This window comes from Balaenoptera ricei, chromosome 10, assembly GCF_028023285.1.
Source record: "Balaenoptera ricei isolate mBalRic1 chromosome 10, mBalRic1.hap2, whole genome shotgun sequence".
Classification (NCBI taxonomy): Eukaryota; Metazoa; Chordata; class Mammalia; order Artiodactyla; family Balaenopteridae; genus Balaenoptera; species Balaenoptera ricei.
In genome coordinates this window covers 102,397,907-102,418,181 of record NC_082648.1, presented here as the reverse complement: position 1 = coordinate 102,418,181, position 20,275 = coordinate 102,397,907, and the positions used below count along the sequence as shown (strand labels likewise).

At 55.2% G+C, this 20,275-nt stretch overlaps 1 protein-coding gene across 1 annotated transcript in view; it reads left to right on the top strand.

The window, feature by feature from the left end:
• Positions 1 to 10,555: 10,555 nt before the first annotated feature.
• The window catches only part of KIAA0930 (KIAA0930 ortholog), a 46,360-nt gene continuing 36,640 nt past the window's right edge, over positions 10,556 to 20,275 (top strand). The window contains exon 1 of the mRNA XM_059937142.1: positions 10,556 to 10,693. Coding sequence (XP_059793125.1) covers positions 10,630 to 10,693 — 64 coding nt within the window. The 5' untranslated portion in view covers positions 10,556 to 10,629. The remainder of the gene's footprint in view (positions 10,694 to 20,275) is intronic.

Genomic DNA, 20,275 nt, shown 5'->3' with positions numbered 1-20,275 from the left:
TCCCAGGCTGGGCAAGCCCATGAGGACGCTGTCCATTGCAGGTAAATTCTAAAATGACCACCAGTAGCCTTGTATAATCTTCTCCCTGTGAGTGTGAGTGAGACTTATAGATATGACGGGCGATCGCTCCCATAATTATGTTATGTTAGATGGCAAAAAGGAACTTTGCAGGTGTAATTAAGGTCCCTAATCAGTTGAGTTAATCAAAAGGGAGATTTTCCGAGGTGGGCCAGACCTAACCAGGTGGCTCTTCAAAGCAGGAGTTTTATTTTTTTATTTTTAAAATTTTATTTATTTATTTATTTATTTATTTATGGCTGTGTTGGGTCTTCGTTTCTGTGCGAGGGCTTTCTCTAGTTGCGGCAAGTGGGGGCCACTCTTCATTGCGGTGCGCGGGCCTCTCACTATCGCGGCCTCTCTTGTTGCGGAGCACAGGCTCCAGACGCGCAGGCTCAGTAATTGTGGCTCATGGGCCTAGTTGCTCCGCGGCATGTGGGATCTTCCCAGACCAGGGCTCGAACCCGTGTCCCTTGCATTGGCAGGCAGATTCTCAACCACTGCGCCACCAGGAAAGCCCCAAGCGGGAGTTTTAAAGACAAGGAAGTCAGGAGGATGAGCTCCTGTAGCCTTGAAGGCACAGCTTCCATGAGTTCTACAGCTGCAAGGAAACGCATTCTGCTGACAACAACATGAACTTGGGAAAGGACCTGGAGCCTCAGATGAGACGACAGCCCCGGCTGACACCAGGATTTCAGCCTGTGAGACTGAGCAGAGAGCCCAGTTGTGCTGGGCCTGAACTTCCGACACACAACAATTGTGAGACAACAAGCCACTCAATTAGTGATGGTTCGTGACGCAGCAACAGGCAACAAATACACTGTTAAAGAGTTTAGGTGAAAGAATCAGAGGCTTGGATTAGGGTAGTGACAGTGGGGATGGTGTGAAGAGGGTGGGCTTGAGAGTGTTTAGAGGTTCAAATCGCCAGATGGATTAGATATGAGAGCGAGGCAGTGGGACGTCTGGAAAGACTCCTAGGTTTCTGGCTTGAGCAATTGAGAGGCGGGCCTGCAGGAGGACGAGACCAGAGGGACAGCCTAGGTGTCCCTTCAGGCATCTAAGAGAGCTTGCCGAGCAGGCTGCTGGGCCCGGGGAAGGTGAGGGCTGGAGGTGAGGCAACGTGGGCAGTCGCTGGTGTGCGACAGAGGCTAGCGCCAGGGGAATGAGGAGATGGGCCCAGGATGGAGCCTTGGGGATTTGACTCTGAAAGTGCCTGGAAGGGCTGATGGTGGAGGCATGGGTGGTGTCCCGAAAGCTGGGGAAGGGAAACGCCTCAGCGTGAGGGGCAGGGGCTTAGGCTACACGTGACACGGGCCACCAAGGCCTGCCATCATGACCTCTTCATGACCTTTGCACTCTGTCTTCTCCCCTTCCCCATTACCACTGGACAACTCCAGCCCAGGACTCCTGGCCCTCCCCTGACCTCCTTCATCAGCCTCATCCCCCTCACCGGCCTCCCTGACTCCAGTCCCTACCAATTCTCCGGGGTCCTTCTTATACACTTATGTCTGAGATCACGTCCCTGCTTGGGACTCCCTGGGCTCCCAGGGCAGCTCTGGGAGGGCAGGAACCAAGTCTGACTCACCTGCTACTGGGTCCTATGTGGGTGCTGGTGACAGAGTTGCAGATATTACTGTGGCTTGTGATATTTCTGTGGTCTGCAGCCTGCAACCATACTGAAAGGAAAGATAATTTAAGATAGAAGTTTGTGAGAGTGAAGATGTGATTTTTTCCCCACTCAAGTCCACAGACCTCCTGAATCCTAACTACCAACCCCAAGATGAAGGGTTGGAGCTCCATCCCTAACGAGGCATGAATTGGTGCATCGCCAGGAAGGAAGACAATGTCAGCAAGCAGTGGCAGCAGATTCAGCAGGGCCACTTTGAGTGCAGGAGGACAGATTGGGCTTAAGCAGGAAGACAAGTTCATTGACAGCCAGCCCGCCTGCAGGAAGAGTCAGCGTGGGAGGGCCTGGGCTGAGTTTGAGGGTCAGAGGGCACCCCATGAGGGACCCCAGGCAGGTCCCACCTCTCTGGGCCTTCGTCCCCCATCTGTGTGATGAACAGGTTGGTCCCCAGGCCTCTCAGGGCCTACAGTTCATCTCTGGTAAGGAGGGCCCTGACAACCAACGTGCCATCCAAATGCCCCCCTTGGTTAAGCAAGGGCTCATCGAGAACCTGCCCTCAGACCCACGGATAAGCAAGAACAGAAATGCCTCTCAACTGGCTCTGGTGGGAAGGGGAGGGTATTGGCTCCTCTACCTGAAAGGCTGGGCTTCCCTTTCCATCCCTCAGCCCTGCTCTCCTCTATATGGGCTCCGTTCTCCGCCCCTCCTGCTGCCCGGGTGGCTGTCAGAAGCTCTCCTCAGGCAGCCCCACTGCGAAGACAACCCACGTCGTGGGATTGGCTCCGACTCCGATTGGACCAGCCCTGGACCAATCACTGCAGCCGGGGAGATGCTGTTTTCTGACAGGCAGGCCAGGTCAAGTGCTCACCCCACATGGACTGAAACGGGGGCTGAGTGGGCCCCAGAGGAAATTCTAGGACCGTGGTAAGAAGAGGATGGAATGGATAGATGCTTCACCTACAAAAGTAGCAAAAGCCACTGCAAGGGGTTGAACAGTGGCCCCTCAGTGCCCCCACCCCAAGTTATGTCCATCCAGAACCTGTGAATGTGAGTGACTTTATGGGAAAAAGTCTTTGCAGATGTAATGAAGTTAAGGCTCTTGAGATGAGAGCATCCTGGGTTTAGGGTGGGCCCTGAATCCAATGTCAAGTGCCCTTATAATAGGGAGGTAGAGGGAGATTTGAGCCACAGAGACGCAGAGGGGTGGAAGCCATGTGACAACGGAGGCAGACTAGAGTGGCACAGCCCCAAGCCACGGACTCCCTGGAGCCACCAGGAGCTGGAAGAGGCAGGAGGGATTCCTCCATTCAGAGGCAGCGCGGCCCTGGCGACAGCTTGGTTTCTGATTTCTGGCCTCTAGAACCGTGAGGGAATACATTTCTGTTGTAAACCACCCAGTTTGCGGTCATTTGTGATGGCAGGCACAGGAAACTAACACACCCACCCCAGTCTCATCGTGAAGCATCTTGTAACCCCAAGGGTTGAGAGTCTACACGGGGGCTGGGCCTCAAACATGCCCAAACTTTCTCTCTGATCCAGCCCCTTACCTGTCGCTCTCAGGATGTACCACTGTCCCCAACACTCCCATCAGAAAAGGACAGCAGTGGATGTGAACAGCTGTTGGGCTCTAAACATTCTGCAATGAGCCTTCACAAAGTAGGTGTTAGATAAATATATCAATATGACGAAGTGAGGAACTCCCTGGCAGTCCAGTGGTTAGGACTTGGCGCTTTCACTGCCAAGGGCTGGGGTTCGATCCCTGGTTGGGGAACTAAGACCCCACAAGCCACCCGGAGTGGCCAAAAACAAAAAAACAAAAAAACCCCACTGAAGTGAGATCTAAGTATACAAATACAATCACTGCCTTCTCCTCAAGGCTCAGGGGCACAAATCCCAGCTGTGCTGCACCCTGGCCTTGTGAATAAGCCACTTGGCATCTCTGAGCCTCAGTTTTCTCACCTGCAAAATGGGGATGATGAAATTGCAGTCCTGGGACTTCACTGGTGGTCCAGTGGTAAATAATCTGCCTTCCAATGCAGGGGACGCGTGTTCGATCCCTAGTCGGGGAACTAAGATCCTCCAGTGCTGCGGGGCAACTAAGCCCCCGCGCCACAACTACAGAGCCCATGCACCCTGAAGCCTGCTCGCCACAACTAGAGAGAGAAAACCCGCACGCCACAACTAGAGAGAAGCCCACACACTGCAACAAAGGGCCCACGCGCTGCAACAAAAAGATCCCGCATGCCACAGAGAAGCCCCAACACAGCAAAAAATAAAAATAAATTAATTAATTAAATACATTTTTTTAAAAAAGAAAGAAATTGCAATCCTGCAGTTAGAGTGGGGGTTAAATGAGCTGGATACAATGAACTCGGCCCATTGCTGGGTGTTTAAGAAGAGCTGTCAGGACTTCCCTGGTGGTGTAGTGGTTAAGAATCTGCCTGCCAATGCAGGGGACATGGGTTCGAGCCCTGGTCCGGGAAGATCCCACATGCCGTGGAGCAACTAAGCCTGTGAGCCACAAGTACTGAGCCTGCGCTCTAGAGCCCACGAGCCACAACTACTGAGCCCATGTGCCACAACTACTGAAGCCCGTGCGGCTACAGCCTGTGCTCTGCAACCAGGAAAGCCATTACGATGAGAAGCCCGCGCACCGCAACGAAGAGTAGCCCCTGCTCGCCCCAACTAGAGAAAGCCCGCGTGCAGCAGCGAAGACCCAATGCAGCCAAAAATTAAATAAATGAATAAATAAATAAATTTATTTAAAAAAAAAAAAAAAGAAGAGCTGTCTCCCTTCTCCTTCCCCCACCCCCGTTCCCGCCCCCCAGTGGACCACAACCCACGCTGGGGTATGGGAGGACAGCACCATTTTCAGGCATTTGTTGGCCTCAGTCACTCTTGCTTTTGGAGGCTCTGCTCACATCATCCCAAACATGAATGTACCCTTATAAAATGTAATTTTTTTTCCAAAATAGATTCTGAAAGGGTTTTTATAATTTTGCTCTTGAACTGACTTGGCTCCTTGACTCTGCCTTTGATGACCTTAGAGCAGATACCTAGCCTCTCTGGGCCTTAGCTGGCTCATCTGTGCAAGAGCGATAATGATGTGTTCCTAAGTCACGGGGTCCAATGTCAACATTTGTAAAGTCATAAGACAGAGCCCGACACATAGCAAGTCCTGCAGGTACGTCTGCTAAATAAGATAAAATGCCAGTAACTCTTCATTTCTGATTTCTTATCAATGACCCCAAATTCTCAGAATTCTCACTACTTGAGAGTTCTCCACTGTGGTGAAACTTTCATAATTACCACATTGAAAATAATGATGACATAATGTCACATCCTGTAGGTATTTAGTGAAGCATCTTTTTAATTTTGTCATTTTATTTTTGCATTTTGCAGTAGTACACAATGTTGGTTGCTAATACAATTTCTATCGCCCCAAGGGGACAAAGGCTGTGTGTTCATGGGCAAGGAAAACAACTTCCAGCAGGACCTCTGAGAGCAGGAGGCTGGAAGAGCCGGGAAAAGGAGGGCAGGCTCTCCAGCTCTCTGCCGGGCTCACCCGACCTGTCCTCGCATCATGTCTGGGCTGGACAGGCCCGAGGGGACATACAGTTCAGCCTCCTCATTGACAAATGGGAGGCCCGGGGCTCTGGAGCAGAAGGGACTTGCCCAGGTTCAAACTGTATGGTCCCAGGTCTCCCTCCGATGATCAAATTTCTTTCCCTATTTCAACCCCTCCCACGTTTAGCACAGCACCCCCTCCTCCTTATCCCGGGGTACAACTGTTCTTCCCAGGAACAGCCTGCTGCCCTGCAGCTCCATGAAGAAGGGCTTCTCCTTTCAAAACTTGTCATCCCACGTCTGTTCTCCAATGGGCTTTCCCTCCTGAAACCAGAAAAAGGACGAGCTAATGCCAGATGGTGTGTGGGTGGCTGTCTCTTCCTTCCTGGCTCTGGGGTTCGAATCTGGCCTCCAGGTTTAACTTGCTGTGTGATTTTTGAGTGTGACTCAGCCTCTCTGGTTTTTGCTTGTCTCACCTAACACAGAAGACGACACCAGTTGCCTTCTGGGGCTCAGGATTATTCTTGTCCACATTCGTGAATCTTCTGGCATAAAGCAGTTCCTCAGGAAACGTTAGTTATGTATCTCCCCAGCCCCCAACCCCATCAGGCACTTCCTCTTTCAAAACCTCTGAATCCTTTCTTCTCCCCAGTGTGTCAGTGTCTAATAATAATTTTAAGGTTATCCCCTCTGGGGAAATTTTAGCAGAGATCTATTAAAAAATAAAGTGGAGGGCTAAAGGTAGAGTTTCTGCCAACAGCTGAGGATGAGAAGATATTTCGTGTGTCAGGCGGACGGTGGAAAGGGTCAGAGGAGGGGAGAATGAAGGCTGTTGAACCTTTCCAGGTGGCTCCTCGGCCTTGGTAGCACGTGAGAAGCACCCAGTGTTGGAGAAGCTGTTGCAGTCTTGAGCTGGGGGCGGTTGGATTTAATTTTCCAGATGAAAACGAAGGCTGAGGAACAGGGATTCCAAGAACCTGAGTCACAAGAAGGGGGTAAGTCAGGCTGGGAAGCTGCTGAGGACACATTCACGTGACCGCAAAAAAATGTCAACAGATTATCGGGGTGGAGGAGGAAGCCTTTGAACCTGCCCCTTGGACCGTCTGCTCATCCACCCCAGGTGAGGCTATTTACTCCTGACCTACTCCCAGAAATTGTCTTTTCTAAGGCCAGGTGGGTTCTCGGAGATCACCCAGCCCCACGTGCCATTCTGTGGACAGTAAACAATGCTCAGAGAAGAGGAGGTTGGCGGCCACGCACTCGTATCGGAACTGGCGGCTTCTCTGACCAGTCCCTGGGAGAAGAGCTCTCTGGCAGCATTTGTTTCTAACACTGACTGGCTCTTTGAATGAGATCAGCCCCAGACGTTTAGAGAGAAAGACATGAACCATCAATGCTGTTGTCCCTCATACACCCAAGCATGGTGTCCAGGTCTACGGGGCAAGGATGTTGGGGAATGAAGCAACAGACCTATTCAAGCAGATGGGTTGTGGTTGATTTTTCTTTTCGCTGAACTTTGCCTTATTGCTGCTGCTCTAGGGCTGTTTGCAAAATAAACCTTGGGGAAAGAATCGCTGGAGTGGAGAGCTTACATGATTCCCTTCATCTCAGGTTTGCCCATTGTCTTGGTTTTCTGTTGTTGCCAATAACAAACTAACGAAGTAAGCACCTTAAAACAACACAAATTTATTATCTTATAGTTCTACGGGTTAGAAATACGACTGGAGGAGGTGGGGGTGGGTGGCACTCACCGGGTTAAAATCAAGGCGCAGGCAGGGCTGTGTTCCTTTCTGGAGGCTCTAGGAGGGAACCTGTTTCCTAGCCTTTTCCAGCTTCTAGAAGCTGCCTGCATCCCTTGACTTGTGGCCCCTTCCTTAACCTTTAAGACCAGCAGAGTTGCATTTATCTGATCATTCTCCTGCTGTCACGTCTCTTTGACTACGGCCAGGAAATCTCCAGTTTTAAGAATGTATGTGATTACACTGGGCAAACATGGATAATTCAGGATACTGTCTCCATCTCAATATCTTTAATCTAATCACATCTGCGAAGGCTCTTTTACCATGTAAGGTAATATATATTCACAGATCCCAGGGATTGGGGTTGGACATCTTTGGGGGCCATTGTTCTGCCTACGTATTCTTTTCTTCCCCTCAGTGGTCTCTCTAAAAAAATACATTTCACTTCTTTGCAGAAAAGAACATTTTCACTGTCATGGGGAATATGGTTAAACCAGATTTTTTTTCAAGGATTTTAAATCTTTTTATTTTTAATTCTATTTTACATTCTGCATATATACAGAAAAATGCATAACTCAAAAAGTTACAGTCTGATTTTTAGAAACTGACCACACCAATGTAAATCAGCACTCAGATCAAGAAACAGAACGTGCCCTGGGACCCCAGAAGCCCTGCTCACGCCCACTTCAAGTCCAAAATATTATTCAACATTTGTTGACATTAAAAAATTTCCTGGGACTTCCCTGGTGGTCCAGTGTTTAAAAATCCGCCTTCCAATGCAGGGGACGCGGGTTCGATCCCTGGTCGGGGAACTAAGATCCCAAATGCCGCAGGGCGACTAAGCCTGTGCGCCGCAACTACTGAGCCCACACGCTCTGAAGCCCTCGCACCATAACTGGAGAGCCTGCATGCCACAACAAAAGATCCCGAGTGCTGCAGCTAAGACCCGACACAGCCAAATAAATAAACAAATAAATAAATAAATATTTAAAAAAATTTCCGATGTGGGCAATACTTGGAGTATGATTGAATAAAAAGGAAAGAGCCCAAGTGCTGTTCATTTATTCATTCAACGAATATTTTCTGGCACCTGTCCTGGGCTGGATGCCAGGGAAAATGGGATGCGCTGATTCGATGAGGGTCCTCTGGCACAGAATCTATGGAGGTAACTGTGTGTGTGTGTGTGCGCGCGTGTGTGTGTGTGTGTGTGTGTGTTGGGGGGTGTGGGGAGGGAGTTTGTGAAAGACATAAGAATACAAATGCATTGACCAGCCCTAACCAGAAGGCTTCCCAGGGAAAGTGGGTCCCGAAGATGAACACAGCCGAGAAGAAAGGATTTCCAGCAAGGGGGAGAGCACAAGCAAAGGGGTGGCAGTGGGGCAGGCAGGGTCATGGTGCAGTTTGGGGAAACAAAGAGAGAGATGACCCCTGGACTTGCCAGCCTCTGGGCCCTTGCTCAGTCATTCCCATTTCCCATTTTACCAGCCCAAATCCCAGCGGTCCAGACTCAGAACCAGAGGCCATAGCCCTCAGGCCAGTGTCTTCATTTCACAGATGCAGAAGCAGGCCCAGAGGAGAACATACACGCACGGCTGGTCATTGGCTTCATTACTTCTCTCACTCCACACTTCTCTACAGAGCCTCCCAACCCCTCCCCTCCCCTGTGCCTGGTGCTGGGGACACAGAGGTGTCAGGCTCCGACCCTGCCCTGAGGCACGCAAGGCCTGGTGGCACAAAACAAACCATGAGGCCTGAAGCACGATCCAGACCACCCATTTCTTCCTCCAGGGCGGTTGCCATACCCCACGGTCCCTTACTGCCTATTCCACTTCCCTGCTTCCCTATCAGGCCTCTCATTCATTCTTCATTTGCACATCCCACATGTATTTATTGGGCATCTACTTCGTGCTGGGCAATGTTCCAGGCACCGGGACTACAGCTGTGCAGAAGACAGACCCCTTCCTCAGTGGGGAAGTCAGACAATGGACAGAACACATAGCTATATAATGGGATGTCAGCGGAGGTAAGTGCCGTGCTGTGAAGAAAAAGAAAGCACGGTAAAGGGCTAGAGGTGGTCAGGGCAGGCTCTTAGAGGAGGTGACTCTGGGACCCAAAGGAAATGAGGAAGCATGTGTTACAAGGATGGGGGAGGAGGGAAGGGGGTGGGGCCTGGAGGCAGGCCCCTCCTTGATGGGTCTGTGGACGGAGGCTAGCGTGACTGCAGGGGGATGTCCTTGGCCGTTTAGCAAGTTGGGAAATCTCAGCACTCTCCCTCCATCTGCATCTCCAGGTCCTTAGAGATGGGCCACGGGGGCTGAGGTCTGGGAAGGGCCTCTAGCTGCCTCTCACCTAGATCTTCCTCTCTCAGTGGAGGCCAGCACGCGGACGGATGCCCACTGGACCTTGGCCTTCATCAGGAGCATGTGCCCAGCTGCCCTCATAGCTCTCCACCCCTCAACACCCTCATACCTAGTTAACACTCAGAGCGAGACCCCATCGTACAGCTGAGGAAACAGGCTCAGAGCCTTTCTCAACGCCCTGCACTGCGCCAGGTGGAGGAGTCTGGGGGCAGGAAGGGCTCTGCCACCGTCCCCCCATGAGACCTCTTTGTGGGGGAGGGTGACCTCTTTCTGGGTTCCGAAGAGGAAGTTCCCAGGGGAAACCGGTCCTGACAACTTGACTGAGGAGAAAACGAGGGTGGCAATGGGGAGGGCAGGAGACAAAGTCAGTCTCTCGCGGGGCGAGGCGGGGCAGGGGGGAGGGGGGGTACGGCCCGGAAGGGGCGATGGGAGGGGCTCAGAGACGCCAAACTGCCCGAGGGGGTGCAGGGGCCGAGGTCGGTCTTGGGGTGGGCCTTGGGGGGAGGGTCTGGAGTAAGTGGGCGCAGGGGTGGAGGGGCCGGCGAAGGTCGAGGCGGAATCCCGAGAGCCGTTTGAGGAAGAGCTTGGCCTGAGTCGGAGGTCACCGGAGGCTAGACGCTTGGGGTGGGCGGGGCCGGACCGGACCGGGCGTTGGAGGGTGGGGAAGGGAACCAGCCCGGTAGGTCCGGGGCCGGAGGTCAGAGGAGGGCGGCCCGGGGCGTGGCCTGGGGCGGGTATGGGGTGAGGCCTGGCGTGCCAGGGGCGGGGTCTAGCTGATCGGGGGCGGGGCCTGGAGCCGGTGGCGGGACCTGGATGGCTGGGGTGTGGCTTGAGGGCGGGCAGGGGCGGGGTGGGCAGCTACCGGGGGCGGGGTCCGGATGGCCTGGGGGCGGGGCCGGGCGAGGCCGGGCGGGGCAGGCGGCGGCCTGGAGGCGGGCGGGCGGTGTCGGCGACGCAGAGGTGCGCTCGCCTCACTGGACTCGGCAGGAGGCGGCGGCGGCGACGCGCACAAAGGCGGATTGTGGCTTCACTGGTGCTCGCGGCGGGCGGCGCCGGGGCGGGGGCGGCGGGGCGCGCCAGGGGCCCCCGCGGGCGCGGCGCGGGCGATGAGCCGGGGCCCGGCATGGCCTCCGCGCGGCCGCCGGGCCGGGCCTGCGCCTCGGCGCCCGCGCCTGCGGGGCTCCGGGCCGGGCCGCCCGCCCTCCCCTCCGCCGCCGCCGCCGCCGCCTCCCCGGAGCCTGCGGGCGGCGCGGAGGCCGAGGAGCGCTCGCTGCAGCACATGCTGCGCGCCATAGCCGAGGAGCGCGGCCGCCTCAGCCTGCGCCGCGAGGTCTGCGGCCTCGGTGAGTGGGGTCGGCCGGGGTCGAGGCCGGGGCCGCCGCGTCGTCGGGGTGTGCGCGCCTCTGGGTGTCTCTGCGCGTCTCTGTCTTTGCGTGTGTCTCTGTCTCTGCGTGTGTCTCTGGGGCTCCCTGCGTGTCGCATCCCCCTCACGCCCCCGGCTCCCCGCGGCCGGCTGTTTCCTGTGCCTCCGCGTCTCCGTCTCTGATTTTGGTCCCAAGAGCGGTCCGGCACGCTCGCGTCCCTGTTTGTCTGTCTCCCGGGTCACTCGGCGTCTCCCTCTGTCTGTCCATCCGGGCGTCTGCCCGTCTCCCTCCTTCCCCTCCGTGGCTCCGCCAGGCCTCTTCCTTCTCCAGGAAGCCCTCCCCGGGGCCTCAGTGCCGCTGCAGGGAGTGCGGGCGCTGGCTCTGGGGAGACCCGGAGCCCGACATGGCAGGGCCGGGGCCCCGTGGGCTCCGGGCAGACCTCCCTGCCAGCTGCCCCGGCCACCGTCCCAGCTCGCCGGGAGGGCAGGTCTCCGGCGTCCCAAAGCCTTTGTCTTCCCGCACCGTTCTCTTTGCACATTGGCTCTAGCTGGGGACCTGTTGGACCGTCGCCCCCTGAACCCACCCGCTTGGCAGCGGGAGCGGGGCCGGCCGCCTCTCTGGGTGTGACGCTGGTCTACGGAGGCCCTAAGTCCTAGATGGGCCGGTGACGTGGGGTGGAGGTGCCCCGTGTGGTCTGCGAGAGCCTGGGGCTCCAGGTGTAGGTGGGGTCTCCCGGCGTGGCTGGGCGTGAAGTGATGGCTACTGACGGATCGTGTTCAGACTAAAGCCTGAGGAGGCCGTTTTCTCTCTGAAAAGACCCCTCCCTTCTTCCTGCGGGAATGACTTCATACCACGTTCTCAGCCACCCCCCATCCCCACCCTCATCGCCAGTCTGGGCTGGGGCTGTCTGAGGGGGCGACAGCATTTTGTGGAGAAGGGAATGTCAACGTTGGAGATTCTGCCAGACCCACTCCCCTTCATTCACCACTGGGGAAACTGAGTCCCAAAGAGCCAGCGCATCCCCACCTAAGGTCACAAGGCATTCCAGGCCCCTCAGCAGGCCACAGCCTGGAGGCTGGAAGACGAGAGGAAATAAATTTGCGTCCTCCTTTTTGCAGGAGGCAGACTTGGTACAAGACACTTCCCCGCAGCAGGTCTCAGCCCAGCCTGCCCTGGAACGAAGCTTTCTTCAAGCATGGGGGTGGGGGCATCTACAGGCCGGGATGGACGAGGACAGAGGTTCTCTGGCCTCTTCTGAAAAGGTGTCACTAATTAGTTTCGAGCAGAAATGGAAGGGTCCTCATTCGTTCATTCAGCACATGTTCATGCCCGCCTGGCAGGCCGCCTGTCACCTGGCACAGAGTGTCTGAGAGGGGAGGGGTCGGAGGGACCATTGCTCAGGCCCCTCAGCCCTGTTGGCTCAGCAGCTCCGGGCACCCCTCCTCACTCCCCTGTCAACACGGTCCTACTGTCCTCTGAGCATCTCTGTGCCCTGTTAGACAGTCCCTGCCCCCAGGAGCCTGCAGTGCCACCCCCTAAGAACAATAATTTGCTGTAGCACCTGGCATTTCCTGAGCACTCAGTATGTGCCAGGTGCTTTATGCAGGCTCTGTCAATTTGATACTGACCTTGCCAGATACAGGAACATTATGTCCACTTCACCCATGAGGAGCCTGAAGTCAGAGAGGCAAGAGACTAGCCCAGGGGCAGTCTGCGAGGAAGCTGTATAGCTGGGATTGACCCCTGGTCAGTGTGACCCCAGTGCCTGTCCCCCCGGATGTCCCAACCAGGCCTTGCTGCACCTACTGTGCTGCATCTGGGGAGGGGACCTGCCCATAGTAGGCCAAGGGCACAGCCTGGTGGTTGCACTATTGCTGTGTCTCCCCTCCTGCCTCTAGTTCCCCCTCACACACGAGCTCTTCCCATCTTACCACCCCCAGCCCCTCAGGACTCAGTCCCTGTAGTGCTCTGATGCGCTGCACTTTTGTTTCTGCTCTTTTCTGCGCCTGGAAAGCTACCTCCTACTTAACCTGCCCTGCAAACACGTGCAGGTCTCCCTTCAGGCCTCAAAGCTCATGCTGCCCCCCGGGGACCCTTCCTCCACACCCTGCCCTGCTGCCTGTGCTCTCTTTGTACCGGGTTCGCGTCCGGTGGACGAATGGACGACTGTGGCACTGATGGTCTGTGTGGCTGTCTCCCCAGTTAACAGGTGACCCCCCCCCCCCAGGGCATTGCCCAAGTCTGAGTCTCCTCTGCGCAGCACAGGGCCCATGCAGAGCAGAGCCCCAGGGCACACTCAGCTAATGAATGAGAGGATTACTTTCTGGACTGGGGAATGAAGGGTGTGGATGGGCAAGGAAGTTGGAAACCTAAAGTCTTAGAAGGGCTCACGTTGCCCGTCTCTCTCATTTTTCAGATGAGAAATGTGTTCAGAGAGGGGCAAGCTAAACAGTGACTTCATGCCCAAAGTAGAGTTAGGACAGAATGACTGGCCCGAGCGCCCAGGCGTGAACCCAGAACGCCCTCCCCAAAGCACTTGTACCATGTCACCCGCTCATCTCCACTTTGCAGCTGGGACAACCTGTTACATTTATGAATTAACTTAAACCTCCCAGATTTTTGTTGTTGTTGTTTAATTAAAGCTTAGGTTGTTCAGAACTAACCTCAGGTTGTTTTGAAGGTATAAGGGAGCCTCTGGGGGAGACGCTTGACCCTGGACAATCTGTTGTCATTTCTTTTATTTATTTATTTATTTGGCTGCGCCGGGTCTTAGTTGCAGCATGTGGGATCTAGTTCCCTGACCAGGAATTGAACCCGGGCCCTCTGCATTGGGAGCACAGAGTCTTAGCCACTGAACCGCCAGGGAAGTCCCTCTTTATTTAAAAAATAAATTTATTTATTTATGTATTTATTTTTGGCTGCGTTGGGTCTTCGTTGCTGTGCGCGGGCTTTCTCTAGTTGCGGCGAGCAGGGGCTACTCTTCGTTGCGGTGCGCGGGCTTCTCACTGCGGTGGCTTCTCTTGTTGTGGAGCATGGGCTCTAGGCACGTGGGCTTCAGTAGTTGTGGCTCACGGGCTCTAGAGCGCAGGCTCAGTAGTTGTAGCGCATGGGCTTAGTTGCTCTGTGGCATGTGGGATCTTCCCGGACCAGGGCTCGAGCCTGTGTCCCCTGCATTGGCAGGCGGATTCTTAACCACTGTGCCACCAGGGAAGTCCTGCTGTTATCATTTGAGTCACAGTGTGTTGTCTATGAGATGGGAGAAAGCGACTACCCCCCTCTCCCTGCCCGCATTGTCTCTTGGTTGCATGATGAAAAGTACCTTGGAGATCCAGACCTGATTTTTGAATCTTGTCTACTGTGGCCTCTGCAGTAGAAGCATTTTTTTGAGGACTTGCTCCGTGCCAGGTGGGGGGATCAGCCTTGATCCGTGCTGCCTGGGGTGTGGGTGCAGTTGAGTGGGGAGAGAGAGCCAGATAAACAGGTGACTTGGCTGAAGTAAAAATCCTGCTGGAAGCAGCCAGGGCTGTGGCCACTCTGAGCAGGATTTTGGTGTTTTATCCACAGGAAACTGCCTGTGATTCCAGGTAACAGGTGAGCCAGGCTGATGGCTGAGGCGGCCTGTGCGGGGCTCCAGAATCTCTGAGTTGGGAAGAATCAGGTGGTCCAATGCCCAGTTGTTGTGTGATGCAGACGTCTGGACCAAAGGTGGAGATAGCCTGACACTTCCTCCTGGGGCTCGGGCCTTCTAACGGGCCCTGGACGTCAGCGCACGCGTGCTGTGTGGGCAGGCTCCCTTCAACGGGCAGCACGCCCCTGGCGTTTGGTCAGGTCACGTGGACACGACCCGGGTCTGAGCGGCGGAGGGGCGCTGTGAGTGGAGGGGCCTTCCCCCTGCTGCTTGTATTGGGCCCTGCCTAGGCTGAGCGTTTTATTTTATTTTATTTTTTCAATTTATTTTACTTTATTGTTTTTTCCACTGGCCGCGGCTGGCTTGCGGGATCTTAGTTCCCCGACCAGGGGTTGAACCCGTGCCCTTGGCAGTGAAAGCGCAAAGTCCTAACCACTGACCTGCCAGGGAAGTCCCCAAGGCTGAGCATTTTAGAGCTGTTTATTCTTGGGCTCTCGCCCCCTTTTAGGTGGCCTAGGGAATTTTCTCTCTCTTTGGAGTGCTGTGGGACAAAAGGAGTGTTTCACATTCACCATTTCCTTTTATCGTCAGAATAATCCTCTAAGGTAGGTATCATTAAACTGTTCTCTTTGTCCTGGTGAAGAAGCACAGGTTTAGAGGTGAAGTAACATGCCCCCAGTCCCATGGGCAGTAAGTGGCAGAATCTGTTTGAGCTCTTAGCAGGGGTGAAGCCCTCACACCCGTCCTCGGGTGCGTGTGGCCTGGCCACCATAGGTGTGCTCAGCTGCCTGGCACGAGGTGGGCTGAGGAAGGGCCCAGGTCAAGGTGTGAGAGGTTGTGAGGGACACAGAGAAGGGGGCCACCTCGGCCGACCAGGGGGGGTTCGTGCAGGCATGGCCTTTGAGAGGGGGCTAGGATGGGCAGGACTTGCCTGGAGGAGCGGGGAGGCTTGAAGCCTGGCTGTGGGAGTTGAGGCTGGAGCGGTGTTTGGGGCTCCGAGTGCCCGGCTGGGACTTTGGTGTTCACTTGGCCTGGCCTTCGGCAGCTTGGCGGGTGTTTGACTCGTGGACCGGCCGGCACTGGAGAGGCCGTTAGCACAAGCCATGCTGCTCACGTGCCGTGTGCCAGCCCCGCTGGACCTGCAGCAGCACCTCCTATGGAGGCAGGTTCCGTTATCAGCCCATTTTGCAGATGAGGAAACCAAGCTTCAGAGGGGAAAGTGACTCACCCAAGGTCACGTAGCTGGGAGGTAGCAGAACTGGGGTTCCTGGGGTTCCAGCCGAGGCATGTCAGGTGCCAGTAGCCGTCCTGCAGAGAGTTCTGGAATGAGCCAGAGGAGTACGGGGGAGACTGCCTTCCTGTGAGCCTCGCCTCTGTGCTGAACACCTACACGTGCGAGGCACCTGACACCACCCTGTGAATCGGGAAGGGGACCTTGCATGCTCGGCCCAGCCCTCTGTCTTGCTCGGTGCAGTGTAGCTGGGCGCAGTGGTGGGCGGGGGATGTTCATGGGAGGTGTGGCTGGAAGGGAAGACTGGGGGCCTAAGCACGCCTCGCCACCGTTTGGAGCTTCTGGGTCCTCATCTGTAAAGTGGAGACAGCAGAGTCTGTAGGGTCATGGAAATTGTCTGAGAAGTGACAGGCACAGCCTCATGCCGCCCCGTGAGGACTGCAGGAGACGCGGCAGGAACAGACCCAGCACAAGCCCTGGCACGGCGTTGACCCTCTATGCTGTTGTTGTTATAAAGGACACAAACATCTGGCCCCGTGCCTGCACGTGGAATCAGGGTTGGATTCAAGCTCTGAAGTTCAGACTGCTTTGCAGTGGCTGGGGCCAGTTTCTCTGGGTTCCCCGGGGGCCCCGGGCCCTCTGTCCCCAAGGCAGGCAGAGCTAGTTCTGGGGCAGTGCAGCGGGGAGGAAGTGTGGCCGTTTAGAGTGGCAGTGGTGTCTCTTTCGGTTCCTGCGCCTATTTTTAAGGCCTGTGGGTTCCGGCCTCTATCCGTTTCTGGGGCTGGAGCAGCCCGAGCCGCTGCCGGTGTGGTCCTCTCCCAAGGCAGGGACTCTGCATACTTCCAGAGAACGCTGAGGACTCTGGACCTCGCACTCGAAGGAGACTGAGGGTCATGGCTGCAGGGATTCTTGGCAAAGCGAGAGGGCCATCAGCTGTGTTGGCACCCTCGCCCCTCCCCTGGCCTGGGCGCCAGTGCCTGCTCTGCCCCTTCCCTGAGGCCTCGCACAAGCCGTGCCCGCTCGTTGCAGCGTTGGCTCCTTACTTACATCTGCCTCCTTCACTGGGCCGGGCGGCCTCAGGAATACCAGCCAAGCCATGAGACCACTGCAGAGAAGCCCCGAGCAGGACTCTTGTTAAAAAAACAGCGTCAAAGTTCCCAGACAAATTTTTTCCAATTAGAAAATGTTACATGTACAATATGGAAACTGGAAAATATAAGAGAATGGAAAAAAATTACTCATCGTTCCAATCATGCAGTCACACTATTAACTTTGCAACATCTTGCTTTCCAATCTTTTTAAAGCCCCTTTAAAGAATACTTGATATTCTATGCATAAAGTTTCTTAATCATGCTTTCTCACTTAAAATTCCTAAAACATTTTCCGTGTTGTTCAAACTCTAAACATTATTTAAATGATACAGGATAGTTGAGTGGATGTGCCATAATTTACTTAATTGGTTTTGTCTTGTGGGAAACTTAGCTTGGATCCTGTTTTTCACTCTTATAAATAGCTTGCAACAGGCCTCTTCATTTGTGCGAAGCTTTCTGCATTTGGATGACTTCTTTCGGCTGCCAACCTGGGAGGCCATTTCTTAGAGGCTGCTGTCTGACCCCCAAGGCAGGACTAGGGCCATAGGTGGATGTGGCGGGTGGCAGACAGATGTTTACCAAACTCATAGAGAACTTTGTTATTTATTTATTTATTTGTTTATTTATTTTAATTTTTGGCCATGTCGGGTCTTAGTTGCAACATGCGGGATCCTCCGCTGCAGCACATGGGCTTCTCTCTAGTTGCAGCGTGTGGCCTCAGTAGTTGTGGCGCGTGGGCTTAGTTGCCCCGCCCGCGGCCTGTGGGATCTTAGTTGCCTGACTGGGGATCGAACCTGCATCCCCTGCATTGGAAGGTGGATTCTTAACGACTGGACTATCATGGGAGTCCCATGGAAAACTTTCTGAATCATTGGCATTGGCACAAACAGGAAGAAAGGTGAGTGGTGGGTGACGGCTTCCTGGCACCCGGGTGTGCCAGCTGCTGAGAGAGGATCCAGCCTCAGACGGGGCTTGGGGCCGGGTGCCCGCTGGTCGGTGATTCTCCAGGCCCGTCTTCTCCCTGGGATTCCAGGCTTGCCTGCTGAGCGGGGGAGGCAGGGGCCCTTTGTCCTGAAGCTGGGGATGGGGAGGCCTGGGAGTTGAGTGGACCCAGGCTGCTCCTCCCCTCCAAGACCCTCTCACTTCCAGCTCTGGGCGGCCCCTGCCCGCCCAGCCTCGGGGACAACAGACGGTGGCCCCCGGGTCAGCACGGGTGCCAGGCTGCCTGTGCCCAGGCCCTGTGGGTGCAGTGCAGGCCTTGGTCCTGGCTCTTAGCCTCCGGGGGCCCGTGTGGGCGGGGAGACAGTGCTGGGTGTCACGGGCGGCCCTCCAGTCCGTCCTCTCGCGTGCTGCTGCGCCGCTTTGGGACAGGTGTTCTTCCGAGAGCGGACCTGACGTCCCTCTGCCTGACGTCGTGCCCTCCTGCCGTCGGGGCTGATCTGGCAGTTTGCTCCCCACCTCCTGGTTTTGGCTTGGGCAGCAGAACATCCTCAGGGTCACAGCCGTCCTGGGGGAGCCGAGATGGACAAGAAAGATCCGGAATTCAACCAGCCTGTCGCTGTTGCTGTGCGGACAGGTGGGTGAAGCTCAGAGGGGGCCCTGGCAGACTGAGCACCAGAGCCAGAATGCCTGATGGGCCCTCCCGCCTGTTGTCTCGGTTCAGGTAAAGAGATCGAGGCCCACTGGGGGCAGGGCAGGGTGTCCTTACTTTCCGTGTGCAGTGACCGGGCTGGGGTGTGGAGGGAGAGAAGCACAAGGAGGCCCCTCAGGGCCCAGTTGGCTGCAGCAGGAGCTGAGAGGTTGTTGGTGAACCTGCAGACGAGGGGTCAGAGCGTCTGGGGGCCGAGGTGGGGGCCACCCAGCTGGGGGAGGACCCTCTGCATGGTCCAGGCCGTGCAGGATGAGCATCAGCTCACTTGGGAGGAACCACCTTTTTAATATTTACTTATTTATTTTTATTTATTTGGCTGCGCCGGGCCTCAGTTGTGGCATGTGGGATCTTTTTTAGTTGAGGCATGCGGGCTTCTTAGTTGCGGCATGCGGGATCTAGTTCCCTGACCAGTGATCGAACCCGGGTCCCCTGCATAGGGAGCGTGGAGTCTTAACCACTGGACCCCCAGGGAAGTCCCTAAAAAGGGAGTCTTGTGTCTGATGGGATACAAGACAAATACCCGGTTAGCCTGAGTCTTTTAAAGCAACGGTCCCCAACCTTTTTGGCACCAGGGACTGGTTTCATGGAAGACAGTTTTTCCATGGACCGGAGTGTGTGTGTGTGGGGGGGTGGTTTGGGGATGATTCAAGCACACTACATTTATTGTGCACTTTATTTCTATTATTATTACATTGTAATATATAATGAAATCATTATACAACTCACCATAATGCAGAATCAGTGGGAGCCCTGAGCTTGTTTTCACTTGCCACTCGCTGATAGGGTTTTGATATGAGTCTGCAAGCAATTGATTTATTACGGTCTCTGTGCAGTCAAACCTCCCTGCTAATGATAAGCCGTATTTGCAGCCACTCCCCGGTGCTAGCACCACTGCCTCACCTCCACCTCAGGTCACCAGGCATTAGATTCTCATAAGGAGCTCCCGACCTAGATCCCTCACATGCACAGTTCACAGTAGGGGTCGCGCTCCTACGAGAAGCTAATGCCGCCACTGATCTGACAGGAGGCGGAGCTCAGGCGGTAACGCGAGCGATGGGGAGCGGCTGTAAATACAGATGGGGCTTCGCTCGCTCACCTGCTGCTCACCTCCTGCTGTGCGGCCCGGTTCCTAACAGGCCACGGGCCGGTAGCAGTCCGTGGCCCAGGGGTTGGGACCCCTGTTTTAAAGGATATGTTCTTTGCCTCCCTTGAATGACCAGTGGATACGTGAGAAGTGTCTCTTGGCAAAGTGAAAAGGAGAGGGGCTTAATTTTTAGTCCTGTAGTTGGAGGTGCTGTCGCTGTTTATCTGTAGTGTAAAAATCCTTTGGTTTGGGACGAGCTTTGAATCCTGACTGTTTACACTTGGGACAACGCTTACGACAGAGCACATGAGAAAAGCAGAGTACAAACTACCCTTTACGAGGAGCGGGTCTACCAAGATCATCAGGAAAAAGCCCGACTTTTACAAAGGGCTCTGCTGCGTCCTCACTGGTGCTCACAGCTGCTGAGCGGAATCGTGGGCGGCTCTTGTCCCTGTTTACAGAGGGGGATTGAGGCTCAGGGTGACGGGGACCTCGAGTGAGGCGGGCCTGGGCTTCTGCCTTCTCGTTCTTTCTGGAACGTTGCTCACAGGCACCATTGCAGCCGCACCACCACCCAAGACCCTCATGCCAGTTGATTGCTCACCTTTTCTGTGCTCTCCACCCCTCTCTCGGTGTACATTTTTAGGTAACCGTAGTCACTGTTGCCTCCCTCGTGCAGGCCGTAGTGACTGAGCACCCGGGGATGCAGAGCTGGACTGGGCTTGGCCCTGCGTCCCGGGGCTGAGAGCTTCCCCGGGAGATGGTAGTGGCAGGTGGGTAGAGGGTAACCGATCATGCTGCCCCCTGATCCCACCCACACCCATCACGGACCAGCCCCACTGCTGACTGCCCTCGGACACCCATCTCCCCAGAGTG